This window comes from Sphaerodactylus townsendi, linkage group LG07 (assembly GCF_021028975.2).
Source record: "Sphaerodactylus townsendi isolate TG3544 linkage group LG07, MPM_Stown_v2.3, whole genome shotgun sequence".
Taxonomy (NCBI): Eukaryota; Metazoa; Chordata; class Lepidosauria; order Squamata; family Sphaerodactylidae; genus Sphaerodactylus; species Sphaerodactylus townsendi.
In genome coordinates this window covers 111771490-111784912 of record NC_059431.1, presented here as the reverse complement: position 1 = coordinate 111784912, position 13423 = coordinate 111771490, and the positions used below count along the sequence as shown (strand labels likewise).

General features: G+C 61.9%; 1 protein-coding gene across 1 annotated transcript in view; it reads left to right on the top strand.

Moving 5' to 3' along the window:
* Positions 1-13423, top strand: part of UGCG (UDP-glucose ceramide glucosyltransferase) — a 38002-nt gene that overhangs the window by 12507 nt on the left and 12072 nt on the right. Inside the window, exons 2-4 of the mRNA XM_048504117.1 lie at positions 8571-8712; positions 10954-11056; positions 13240-13341. Of these exons, the coding sequence (XP_048360074.1) occupies positions 8571-8712; positions 10954-11056; positions 13240-13341 (347 nt within the window). The remainder of the gene's footprint in view (positions 1-8570; positions 8713-10953; positions 11057-13239; positions 13342-13423) is intronic.

Genomic DNA, 13423 nt, shown 5'->3' with positions numbered 1-13423 from the left:
AGGCGACAGCCCAAAGGGTTGATTATGAGGTTGCAGGGAGTCTTGTTCCGGGGATGAAGAGGCAAAACAGCTCTACTCATCGGCCTTAAGGAGGTGCCTAAAGTCATGATCAACAGAAGAATTTTGTTAAGGGTGTTCTATTAGGGCAAAGTTTGTACAAGGCATCTGAAACAAGGCAAGCTAAAAATGTGGAAGTGCTGCCACCGAAGCAAAATTCCCCTCAGAACAAGTTGCGCTTTGTAGAACTGACTTGGTGTGTAAAGGGCAAAGTCCTGCAGACAACCGTAGCCGGCAGTTCCTGATCCATTATTTCAATTGGGGTACTCCAATCTCATGTTCCAGTGACGTTGCCAGTGCTTCCAGCATTACCAAGAGTGACTAAGGGTGCACGGAACAAGCCAGTATTGGCACCTCCTATGGCACAACAGTTGGGGAGCGTGTATAGATTACAATAGGAAGACTGTCAGTTCCTTTATGTACATCCTGTAATAAATTCAATTGTGGTAGAGGCACCAGTTTCTAAAAATGCACAAAAAGAAAATCCTGCTGACCGAGGGCAGGAGAACTGGGGATACTGTGGGTAGAAAACTCCATTTGTCAGCTGCATTCTCCCTTATGGTTACTGTCTGTGTAGCATGCATGGCTAGATGTCAGTATGTATCGTGGGAGCACCTGTCACCTGCTAGCAGCAGTGGTGTAGTGGTGAAGAGCAGGTGTACTCTAATCTGGAGGAACTGGGTTTGATTCCCCGCTCTGCCACCTGAGCTGTGGAGGCTTATCTGGGGAATTCGGATTAGCCTGTCCACTCCAACAAATGCCAGCTGGGTGACTTTGGGCTAGTCACAGTTCTTCTGAGCTCTCTCAGCCCCGCCTTGCTCACAGGGTGTTTGTTGTGAGGGGGGAAGGGCAAGGAGATTGTAAGCCCCTTTGAGTCTCCTACAGGAGAGAAAGGGGGGGATATAAATCCAAACTCTTCTTCTTCCTCCAAAGCATAGGCTCATTCCACACATGCAGAATAATGCACTTTCAAACTGCTTTCAGTGCTCTTTGAAGCTGTGTGGAATAGCAAAATCCACTTGTAAACAGTTGTGAAAGTGGTTTGAAAATGCATTATTTTGCGTGTGCGGAAGGGGCCATAGAGTCAGGCCTCATGGTTCAGTCAGAGACATTTAAGTTAATTAAGCAACGGATAAATACATCCCATCAAATTCCAAACAGTGAAAGCCCACCTGTCTGTATGAGATGTGCTCACTCAACATTTTATGAGCCCAGTGTGAGAAGAATGGCTGAAAATTCTAGGAAGAAACACTGTGCGTAAAGAGATGCTGGCATGTATTAATATTAGCTTGTACCAACTGATGCAGATTACTGATGCATCCGTGGTTATATGTTTATTGTCACTTTCTGGCTATCCCTGAGTATCAGGTGCCAAGTGGAGCTGTTTTTACAGTGTGATTCTGAGCATTTTTAGTTGGCAGCAGTTAAGAGTGAGGTTGGATCGAAGGCACTGGAAGCAGTCATAAAGAGTTGGAAGAGAACTGGGCGAGATTGCTACGCTTAATTGTGCAGTTTTCATACTTCGGGATTCTTCTGGATAAGAAAGTGGGATGGATGTTTTAAATATTTTAAATGTGCCCTGCTTGTTCACCTTTAAATTCTTGGCCCAAGATTAAGGAGTGGTAGGTTTTTTCAAACACATTTTGCTCTGCAAGCTTTTAAGGGTTGAAATCTTTCCTGTCTGACTTCTCAGACTGGCCCTCTAATAGAATTAGTTGACTTCAAGGGATTCTGCAGAAACTCCTAACTAGAAGCACCCTGTGGCTGGGAACAGCACAGCGTTGGTGCAGCCATGCCACCGCCTAAGAGACTTCCTGTGCCACAGCCATCAACTGGACAGCATCGTTCCTCTGCCGTCATGAATGCGCACTGTAAGCACAGTGGGCTGCGCCACCATTTTTGCCAGCATAAGTTCATGCCAGCAAATGGGGATGTTCCTGGGCCATAAGGACTTAGGAAGTTGACTAATGCCGATCCCAGAAAAAACTCCTTCGGCATCAGCATGAGCTGGCGCCTGGGTGTCGCACTGCGGCTCCCCCGCACTGCCATAAGTACCGCGGTGCTGGCATAAATGCCCCTTCCGCCCGTGCAAGTAGCTCTGAGGCCATGCCACCTCCTGAGCACTTCCACCCCTTGTGGATTGTGCTATAAGTCGTACCTTAAATATTTACAACTTTATCTGCACCAGACACACGTTAACAATGTGATCATCAGATCAACCGTGTTAACGACAGTTCTTTAAAAATGTGTCAAATGTGCAGATCTCTCCAAAGCCTTAATTATGCCTTCCAAAACTTGCTTATCCAAACTTAAGTTAATAAAATCATAAAAGAATGCATCACTAGCACCACACTTCTGGGAGAAGTGGCATCTCAGCGGTTAGGCCTATGCTTGGCATTCAGAAAGTCTGGGGTTCAGTCGCCAGCAAACTCCAGTTGAGGATCAGGTAGTAGGTAATGTGAGAGATCTCTTTCTGACACCCTAGAGAGCTGCTGCCAGTTAAAGGTGGCCTTGATAGACCAGTGATCCGATTTGTTATAAGGCAGTGGTGGCGAACCTTTGGCACTCCAGATGTTATGGACTACAATTCCCATCAGCCCCTGCCAGCATGGCCAATTGACCATGCTGGCAGGGCTGATGGGAACTGTAGTCCATAACATCTGGAGTGCCAAAGATTCGCCACCACGGTTATAAGGCATCTTTATATATATTCATGTACACTTAACAGTGTAATCTTGTGCAGTTTTACTTCAATCTAAGCCCATTATTTCTATGGGGCTAGATTGGAGCAACTGCATAGCATCCGACTGCCAGTCTTGGAGTTTGTTTTGAAGCCTGCTGCTGTGTGGGAATTTAATGGGGCTTACTGTCAGCAAATTTAAGGCTATGAAATGTTCCTACTTGTACTAAGATATATTTTTCTCCTGCTTCTCACACCTCTTCATTATTTAATGTACAGTCAGCTTTAAAAGGGAGTTCATAATTGTTACTGGCCCTCATCACTGCCCTCTTAATAGAAGTAGTCTCCTGCTGGCATGTGTCTTACTCCTCCTTTCAGCCAAGTTAGAAGCCTTTTTCCAGCCATTCAGGTAGAAGAGTTGCTTGCATTAGAAGAAGGCTCTTTAGACCGGAGGAAGCATTCACGCTGTGTTAAACCAAGTGGTAGGATATATAGCAATTTGGGGAAGTAGGCTGAGGTGAAACTTAGACCAAAAGTGATTGCTAGCACAATCTAGCCCAGGGGTGGCCAACCTATGGCACTCCAGATGTTCATGGACTGCAATTCCCACCCCCCCCACCCCCCCCCCCCCCCACCCCCCCCCCCCCCCACCCCCCCCCCCCCCCACCCCCCCCCCCCCCCACCCCCCCCCCCCCCCACCCCCCCCCCCCCCCACCCCCCCCCCCCCCCACCCCCCCCCCCCCCCACCCCCCCCCCCCCCCACCCCCCCCCCCCCCCACCCCCCCCCCCCCCCACCCCCCCCCCCCCCCACCCCCCCCCCCCCCCACCCCCCCCCCCCCCCACCCCCCCCCCCCCCCACCCCCCCCCCCCCCCACCCCCCCCCCCCCCCACCCCCCCCCCCCCCCACCCCCCCCCCCCCCCACCCCCCCCCCCCCCCACCCCCCCCCCCCCCCACCCCCCCCCCCCCCCACCCCCCCCCCCCCCCACCCCCCCCCCCCCCCACCCCCCCCCCCCCCCACCCCCCCCCCCCCCCACCCCCCCCCCCCCCCACCCCCCCCCCCCCCCACCCCCCCCCCCCCCCACCCCCCCCCCCCCCCACCCCCCCCCCCCCCCACCCCCCCCCCCCCCCACCCCCCCCCCCCCCCACCCCCCCCCCCCCCCACCCCCCCCCCCCCCCACCCCCCCCCCCCCCCACCCCCCCCCCCCCCCACCCCCCCCCCCCCCCACCCCCCCCCCCCCCCACCCCCCCCCCCCCCCACCCCCCCCCCCCCCCACCCCCCCCCCCCCCCACCCCCCCCCCCCCCCACCCCCCCCCCCCCCCACCCCCCCCCCCCCCCACCCCCCCCCCCCCCCACCCCCCCCCCCCCCCACCCCCCCCCCCCCCCACCCCCCCCCCCCCCCACCCCCCCCCCCCCCCACCCCCCCCCCCCCCCACCCCCCCCCCCCCCCACCCCCCCCCCCCCCCACCCCCCCCCCCCCCCACCCCCCCCCCCCCCCACCCCCCCCCCCCCCCACCCCCCCCCCCCCCCACCCCCCCCCCCCCCCACCCCCCCCCCCCCCCACCCCCCCCCCCCCCCACCCCCCCCCCCCCCCACCCCCCCCCCCCCCCACCCCCCCCCCCCCCCACCCCCCCCCCCCCCCACCCCCCCCCCCCCCCACCCCCCCCCCCCCCCACCCCCCCCCCCCCCCACCCCCCCCCCCCCCCACCCCCCCCCCCCCCCACCCCCCCCCCCCCCCACCCCCCCCCCCCCCCACCCCCCCCCCCCCCCACCCCCCCCCCCCCCCACCCCCCCCCCCCCCCACCCCCCCCCCCCCCCACCCCCCCCCCCCCCCACCCCCCCCCCCCCCCACCCCCCCCCCCCCCCACCCCCCCCCCCCCCCACCCCCCCCCCCCCCCACCCCCCCCCCCCCCCACCCCCCCCCCCCCCCACCCCCCCCCCCCCCCACCCCCCCCCCCCCCCACCCCCCCCCCCCCCCACCCCCCCCCCCCCCCACCCCCCCCCCCCCCCACCCCCCCCCCCCCCCACCCCCCCCCCCCCCCACCCCCCCCCCCCCCCACCCCCCCCCCCCCCCACCCCCCCCCCCCCCCACCCCCCCCCCCCCCCACCCCCCCCCCCCCCCACCCCCCCCCCCCCCCACCCCCCCCCCCCCCCACCCCCCCCCCCCCCCACCCCCCCCCCCCCCCACCCCCCCCCCCCCCCACCCCCCCCCCCCCCCACCCCCCCCCCCCCCCACCCCCCCCCCCCCCCACCCCCCCCCCCCCCCACCCCCCCCCCCCCCCACCCCCCCCCCCCCCCACCCCCCCCCCCCCCCACCCCCCCCCCCCCCCACCCCCCCCCCCCCCCACCCCCCCCCCCCCCCACCCCCCCCCCCCCCCACCCCCCCCCCCCCCCACCCCCCCCCCCCCCCACCCCCCCCCCCCCCCACCCCCCCCCCCCCCCACCCCCCCCCCCCCCCACCCCCCCCCCCCCCCACCCCCCCCCCCCCCCACCCCCCCCCCCCCCCACCCCCCCCCCCCCCCACCCCCCCCCCCCCCCACCCCCCCCCCCCCCCACCCCCCCCCCCCCCCACCCCCCCCCCCCCCCACCCCCCCCCCCCCCCACCCCCCCCCCCCCCCACCCCCCCCCCCCCCCACCCCCCCCCCCCCCCACCCCCCCCCCCCCCCACCCCCCCCCCCCCCCACCCCCCCCCCCCCCCACCCCCCCCCCCCCCCACCCCCCCCCCCCCCCACCCCCCCCCCCCCCCACCCCCCCCCCCCCCCACCCCCCCCCCCCCCCACCCCCCCCCCCCCCCACCCCCCCCCCCCCCCACCCCCCCCCCCCCCCACCCCCCCCCCCCCCCACCCCCCCCCCCCCCCACCCCCCCCCCCCCCCACCCCCCCCCCCCCCCACCCCCCCCCCCCCCCACCCCCCCCCCCCCCCACCCCCCCCCCCCCCCACCCCCCCCCCCCCCCACCCCCCCCCCCCCCCACCCCCCCCCCCCCCCACCCCCCCCCCCCCCCACCCCCCCCCCCCCCCACCCCCCCCCCCCCCCACCCCCCCCCCCCCCCACCCCCCCCCCCCCCCACCCCCCCCCCCCCCCACCCCCCCCCCCCCCCACCCCCCCCCCCCCCCACCCCCCCCCCCCCCCACCCCCCCCCCCCCCCACCCCCCCCCCCCCCCACCCCCCCCCCCCCCCACCCCCCCCCCCCCCCACCCCCCCCCCCCCCCACCCCCCCCCCCCCCCACCCCCCCCCCCCCCCACCCCCCCCCCCCCCCACCCCCCCCCCCCCCCACCCCCCCCCCCCCCCACCCCCCCCCCCCCCCACCCCCCCCCCCCCCCACCCCCCCCCCCCCCCACCCCCCCCCCCCCCCACCCCCCCCCCCCCCCACCCCCCCCCCCCCCCACCCCCCCCCCCCCCCACCCCCCCCCCCCCCCACCCCCCCCCCCCCCCACCCCCCCCCCCCCCCACCCCCCCCCCCCCCCACCCCCCCCCCCCCCCACCCCCCCCCCCCCCCACCCCCCCCCCCCCCCACCCCCCCCCCCCCCCACCCCCCCCCCCCCCCACCCCCCCCCCCCCCCACCCCCCCCCCCCCCCACCCCCCCCCCCCCCCACCCCCCCCCCCCCCCACCCCCCCCCCCCCCCACCCCCCCCCCCCCCCACCCCCCCCCCCCCCCACCCCCCCCCCCCCCCACCCCCCCCCCCCCCCACCCCCCCCCCCCCCCACCCCCCCCCCCCCCCACCCCCCCCCCCCCCCACCCCCCCCCCCCCCCACCCCCCCCCCCCCCCACCCCCCCCCCCCCCCACCCCCCCCCCCCCCCACCCCCCCCCCCCCCCACCCCCCCCCCCCCCCACCCCCCCCCCCCCCCACCCCCCCCCCCCCCCACCCCCCCCCCCCCCCACCCCCCCCCCCCCCCACCCCCCCCCCCCCCCACCCCCCCCCCCCCCCACCCCCCCCCCCCCCCACCCCCCCCCCCCCCCACCCCCCCCCCCCCCCACCCCCCCCCCCCCCCACCCCCCCCCCCCCCCACCCCCCCCCCCCCCCACCCCCCCCCCCCCCCACCCCCCCCCCCCCCCACCCCCCCCCCCCCCCACCCCCCCCCCCCCCCACCCCCCCCCCCCCCCACCCCCCCCCCCCCCCACCCCCCCCCCCCCCCACCCCCCCCCCCCCCCACCCCCCCCCCCCCCCACCCCCCCCCCCCCCCACCCCCCCCCCCCCCCACCCCCCCCCCCCCCCACCCCCCCCCCCCCCCACCCCCCCCCCCCCCCACCCCCCCCCCCCCCCACCCCCCCCCCCCCCCACCCCCCCCCCCCCCCACCCCCCCCCCCCCCCACCCCCCCCCCCCCCCACCCCCCCCCCCCCCCACCCCCCCCCCCCCCCACCCCCCCCCCCCCCCACCCCCCCCCCCCCCCACCCCCCCCCCCCCCCACCCCCCCCCCCCCCCACCCCCCCCCCCCCCCACCCCCCCCCCCCCCCACCCCCCCCCCCCCCCACCCCCCCCCCCCCCCACCCCCCCCCCCCCCCACCCCCCCCCCCCCCCACCCCCCCCCCCCCCCACCCCCCCCCCCCCCCACCCCCCCCCCCCCCCACCCCCCCCCCCCCCCACCCCCCCCCCCCCCCACCCCCCCCCCCCCCCACCCCCCCCCCCCCCCACCCCCCCCCCCCCCCACCCCCCCCCCCCCCCACCCCCCCCCCCCCCCACCCCCCCCCCCCCCCACCCCCCCCCCCCCCCACCCCCCCCCCCCCCCACCCCCCCCCCCCCCCACCCCCCCCCCCCCCCACCCCCCCCCCCCCCCACCCCCCCCCCCCCCCACCCCCCCCCCCCCCCACCCCCCCCCCCCCCCACCCCCCCCCCCCCCCACCCCCCCCCCCCCCCACCCCCCCCCCCCCCCACCCCCCCCCCCCCCCACCCCCCCCCCCCCCCACCCCCCCCCCCCCCCACCCCCCCCCCCCCCCACCCCCCCCCCCCCCCACCCCCCCCCCCCCCCACCCCCCCCCCCCCCCACCCCCCCCCCCCCCCACCCCCCCCCCCCCCCACCCCCCCCCCCCCCCACCCCCCCCCCCCCCCACCCCCCCCCCCCCCCACCCCCCCCCCCCCCCACCCCCCCCCCCCCCCACCCCCCCCCCCCCCCACCCCCCCCCCCCCCCACCCCCCCCCCCCCCCACCCCCCCCCCCCCCCACCCCCCCCCCCCCCCACCCCCCCCCCCCCCCACCCCCCCCCCCCCCCACCCCCCCCCCCCCCCACCCCCCCCCCCCCCCACCCCCCCCCCCCCCCACCCCCCCCCCCCCCCACCCCCCCCCCCCCCCACCCCCCCCCCCCCCCACCCCCCCCCCCCCCCACCCCCCCCCCCCCCCACCCCCCCCCCCCCCCACCCCCCCCCCCCCCCACCCCCCCCCCCCCCCACCCCCCCCCCCCCCCACCCCCCCCCCCCCCCACCCCCCCCCCCCCCCACCCCCCCCCCCCCCCACCCCCCCCCCCCCCCACCCCCCCCCCCCCCCACCCCCCCCCCCCCCCACCCCCCCCCCCCCCCACCCCCCCCCCCCCCCACCCCCCCCCCCCCCCACCCCCCCCCCCCCCCACCCCCCCCCCCCCTAACCCGGCAGCCCCCACCCCCCAACCCCCCCCCCCCCCACTGGAATGCCAAAGGTTTGCCACCACTGCACTACACCATGCTGGCTCACTGTCATGCAATAGCTTGTTTCATTGTGTCCTGACTGGATTGGAGAAAACTGTTCCTGCATGCTTGTCACCTGTGTTAGAACCAGATGAAGGACTTTTTTATTAAGTTGCCTTGCATAAAACAGACCAGGTTGACGATATGTTCCTAATAAAAGATATTTTGTTTTTTAGGCGTCTGCACCTCAACAAGAAAGCAACAGACAAACAGCCATACAGCAAACTTCCAGGAGTTTCACTTCTAAAACCATTGAAGGGTGTTGATCCAAACCTCATCAACAACCTGGAAACTTTTTTTGAGTTGGATTATCCAAAAGTATGTATGAAACTTTAATTTTTAACCAAAGCAAGCCTCTTGAATGGGTATCTTGCCCAGCAGGATATTGTAATACCTCATTATACCGTGGATGGAGGGATAGCAGATGAGCTGAATAGCCATCTCATCCACTCACCGCACAATGGAGGAAGTAAAAGAAGCACTTCCACTTATGAAGCGTGACTCTCTCCTCCCTTCTCTGCTGCAGCCACAAATGCCCCTGTAAAGCTTCTCCTGTGGGACATCTCAGGAACATTTGGGACTGCAGCAGGAGCAGGGAGGTGAGAAAGGAGAATCTTTTAGTGGCCTTAAAAACACATTCAGTCTGGGAGCTGCCTATTTGGCAGCTTCTTGCACAGGTTGCTTAGTTTTACTGCAGGCTAAATTGTCTCACTGAAGTTTAGGCTAAACAAACGTGGAAGAGGGCAAACTGGCAACAATTGCTCGTAAGCATTGCATATGCATCTTCCGTAAATGTCTGATGTGGCAAACTGCAAGTCCGAAATTTGGAATGTAAAGTGGGGCATAAGAAATGTATTTTGCTGAACTACATTTGAGAATGAAATTCATACTGCCGCCTACCAAACTGAGAACAAATCATTCTTTTCGAGAGCAATTTTTGAGTTCTGCTCAATAGCAAAAGAACTATGTATCTTACAGTGGTGTGCTAGTATGTGTAAATTGCTGTTTTAATCATCCTTTCAACATTTTGGGACACAGAAAATGCCTGGGTTGCAGGTTTACTTCCATGTGAAGCTATCATTGATTTGCTAATAGATTTGCCAATCTTCAAGTAGCACTTGGAGATCTCCTGCAAGGGCTGATGGGAATTGTAGTCCATGAACATCTGAAGTGCCAGAGTTGGACACCTCTGCACTAAATGGACATCTGCACGTTTGGTTTGGTAGCAAGGTTAAAGAAACAAGGGGTTTTTGTTTGGTTGGTTGGTTTTAATTTTCAATGTTATGGCTTGGATCCAGCAGAGTGGAAGTGGAAACAAATGGACTTAGCACAGTTCTGCTTGCCCAATATCTTGTGCAACGCCTAGTGCTTTCCTCCTTATATATTATAATATGGCCTGAAAGTTTGTTGCACCATATCTTGCGCAAAGGAGAAAAACCGGTGGGGATGCAGTAAGTTTGGTTTAGTCTAAACAGCTGCCACAATGTTTTCTCTTTCATTTCCACTTGCTGCAGCGCAAATTGAAATTTTGTTCTGGATCCAACCCCGTTCTTACAAGTAGGCGAGGTATTTACTTAGTTGAAAACATTTCTGTCCCACATGTCTTGTCATAAAAGCAACTCATGCAAAGTAAATAACAACGCATGAAAATCAAAAGTTTCACAAAATGCCAAGCAACTTTACTACGCAGCTTTTATCTTTTATTGAAGCATGCAGAACTTTTATTGAAGGCTGCAGAACTCAAAGTAAAAACCCTCCTCACCTTTTGTGGCAAGCCATTTCAGAGAGCCCGGATGCTTCAATAAAAGATAAAAGCTGCGTAGTAGCCAGACTCTGACAGATGGGGCTCCAATAGAAGATTGCTCTGAGCTGATCTGATGGAACAGATTCATGCTGGGAGAGGCAGCGCTTCTGTTACGCTAGCGCATCTGGCTCATATTCTAACCATCCTGGCGTTTTGTTTCTTTGAACTACTTCAACTATGTATAACCCGGCCCTTCACAAATTTTCTTTGACTCTATGAGCCAGACCAAACATTTAGGAGCCAGACTTACTCAGTTTTCGTGTATGAATGACCATAATTTCTAGCTATTACTATCATAAAACCTAATCCTAGTTTCTCATAATTTTGAACAGTAGTGTTATATGTAAATAAATACAGAGATTGCCCTGATAGTCATCCCCACAAGAGAAAACTAACAGAGAACTGATTTGATATTTTTGACTGTTCTTTATCTACATACTCCAGATATTTATGACTGCTCTTTAACTACATACCCCAATTAAGTCTCAAAAAAGAAAGGACCAGACAGATTATCATGGCACACCTTGGAAGGGGGCCTAAAATATTGATTAATCATTTGCTGAGTTCCAATTGTGTTATCAAAAGAGTTCTTCTTAGAGCAAACTCACCCCCTGTTGTAGGGAAACTATTACCAATTATTATCCAGGTGTTTTATAAATAATAGCTTGCATCTTTATTTTGAAAATCAAACCTGGGTTAAAGTTGATCTCTGTTATAAACTGTATAATAACTTGCACTGCAAATCTTTTTTTCAGTTTGAAGTGCTTCTTTGTGTACAAGACCACGATGATCCTGCCATTGATGTGTGTAAAAAGCTCCTTGGCAAATATCCCAATGTTGATGCAAGACTATTTATAGGTGAGTGAAAAACAGCTTTTATTATTTCTGTTGTCAGATTTTAAAGAATCCGTCTGGGTACTGTATTGAAATGCAAATTGTTAGTGGTCACAAGATTCATCTGGATAAAGCAGTGGTGGAGAACCTATGGCACGGGTGCCAGAGGTGGCACTCAGAGCCCTCTCTGTGGGCACGTACAGAGTGCCCCTCCCCACACATCTAGGCTGGCCTGGGCCACTGGGCTCAATTATTAGCATTAAACCTAAAACCTAGTTTTGGGGAAGCAGTGTAGGTAACCCTGTTAAACGCTGATTTTCATGCGCTGAACTAAAGCACGATCCTTTACCTGGGAGTAAGCTCGGTTGCTGACATTGGGGCTTGCTTCTGATTAAACCCTCCTAGAGTTGTAATTCACCTGTTGGAAGAGTTGCATGGTTGCTTCAAAGCAAAGCCACCGACTACCACCAAGCTTACTCCTTAGTAACGCATGCCTTGGAGCCAACCGTTTTTTCTAAACTAAAACCTGAGTATTCAGGTTAAATTGCCATGTTGGCATTTTGCGATAAATAAGTGGGTTTTGGGTTGCAATTTGGGCACTCGGTCTTGAAAAGGTTCGCCATCACTGGGATAAAGTATACTTGCTTTTTGAGTGTACGGAACAGTTTCTTCTCTATGCAAGTGTCTCCATTCACCTTGGCCTGTAGAAATCTGATAATTCTAGTCTTACAGTTTAAAGTATATTTCAAACATAAATGATTCCAAATGAAAACAGCCTGAATTGGGTGTGGTGTTTTTCCCCCTTCTCGGAAGAATATCTATGCAGCTGTTCTGGTGAAATGAGGTCCTCAAATATTTATTGGAAGTCTCTCAGCATTGACTATTCCTGCTTTGCCTTCTTGTATGGTGTTGTTTCTAAAATGCCATGGAGAGAATATAAAGCTTGATCTTTGTCTTTTATTTGCCAGACTTCTGTTGTGTGCCCATAGAACATATTTACATGTGCTTATTAATATGGAGAGTACGCATATGATGCTGTGTGTCAGTGCAGGTATTCTGACAGTACACTTGCAAAGTAGGCATTAGTTGCATCTGTTTGAGCATAGGTTTGTCTAATGCTGGGATACCAAACTAGTGTGCAAAGTAACCGCAGGTACCTAGGGCAGATGTTGTTGCTTGTTAAAAATGTATATGAACTTGATGTGTCTACCTGTGCCTGCTCCATCAGATTGCAGTGAGCTGGATAGATAATTGAAAATTCAGTATTTACCTCCCAGGGTAGGCTGTATAAAAGTTTCACTAGATGTTGCCTTCCAGGAATATGTGGCAAGAACTTCAAGATGCTATGTTGTCTGTACATCCCTGTCTCAGCTGCTTGCTGCAGGCAGCCCTTTGCCATATGCATCTCATAACAGTATCTAAGAGCTCCACTGGACTCACAGTTGCTGTTCTTGAGCTGAGTTCATTAGAGGTCAAGAACTGAGCTCCCCCTCACTAACAATCCTAAACAGTGGCTGGACAAACACTTGTCAGAGATGCTCTAGGCTGATCCTGCATTGAACTAGATCATAGGTGTCAAACTCGTGGCCCTCCAAATGTTATGGACTACAGCTCACATCATTCCCTGCCAGCATGATTTATTTTTATTTTTTATTTATTGTTTCGATTTATAAACCGCCCCATCCCCTGGGGGCTCTGGCAGGGGATGATGGGAACTGTAGTCCATAACATCTGGAGGGCCACGAGTTTGACACCTGTGAACTAGATGGTCTGTATGGCCCTTCCAACTCTATGATTCTATGAATCCTTGATTAAAGTGTTGAAATATGAGTTCGAAATTCCACTAAGTAAGAACATAAGAACAAGCCTGCTGGATCAGACCAGAGTCCATCTAGTCCAGCACTCTGCTACTCGCAGTGGCCCACCAGGTGCCTTTGGGAGCTCACATGCAGGAGGTGAAATCTCAGATCAAGGAGGATCAAGATTGGTAGCCATAGATGGACTTCTCCTCCATAAATCTGTCCAAGCCCTTTTTAAAGCTACCCAGGTTAGTGGCCATCACTACCTCCTGTGGCAGTAGTTAAACACCTACATGTTAGGAAAACTTGAGAGTGTAGAAGCTTCCCTTCACCTTAATTCAGCTTTAGCTTTGAAATAGTATGCTTCGAAAACAAATGTGTGGTTTTAACATTTTTTTTTTCATTAAGGTGGTAAAAAGGTTGGGATAAATCCAAAGATCAACAACTTAATGCCAGCATATGAAGTTGCCAAATATGATTTAATATGGATCTGTGATAGCGGCATTAGAGGTAAGAACGTGTTTATGATCAGAGACCTTTTTTTAAAGAAATGTAATGGGATTAGTATTATGATATCATTCTTACTGTCACT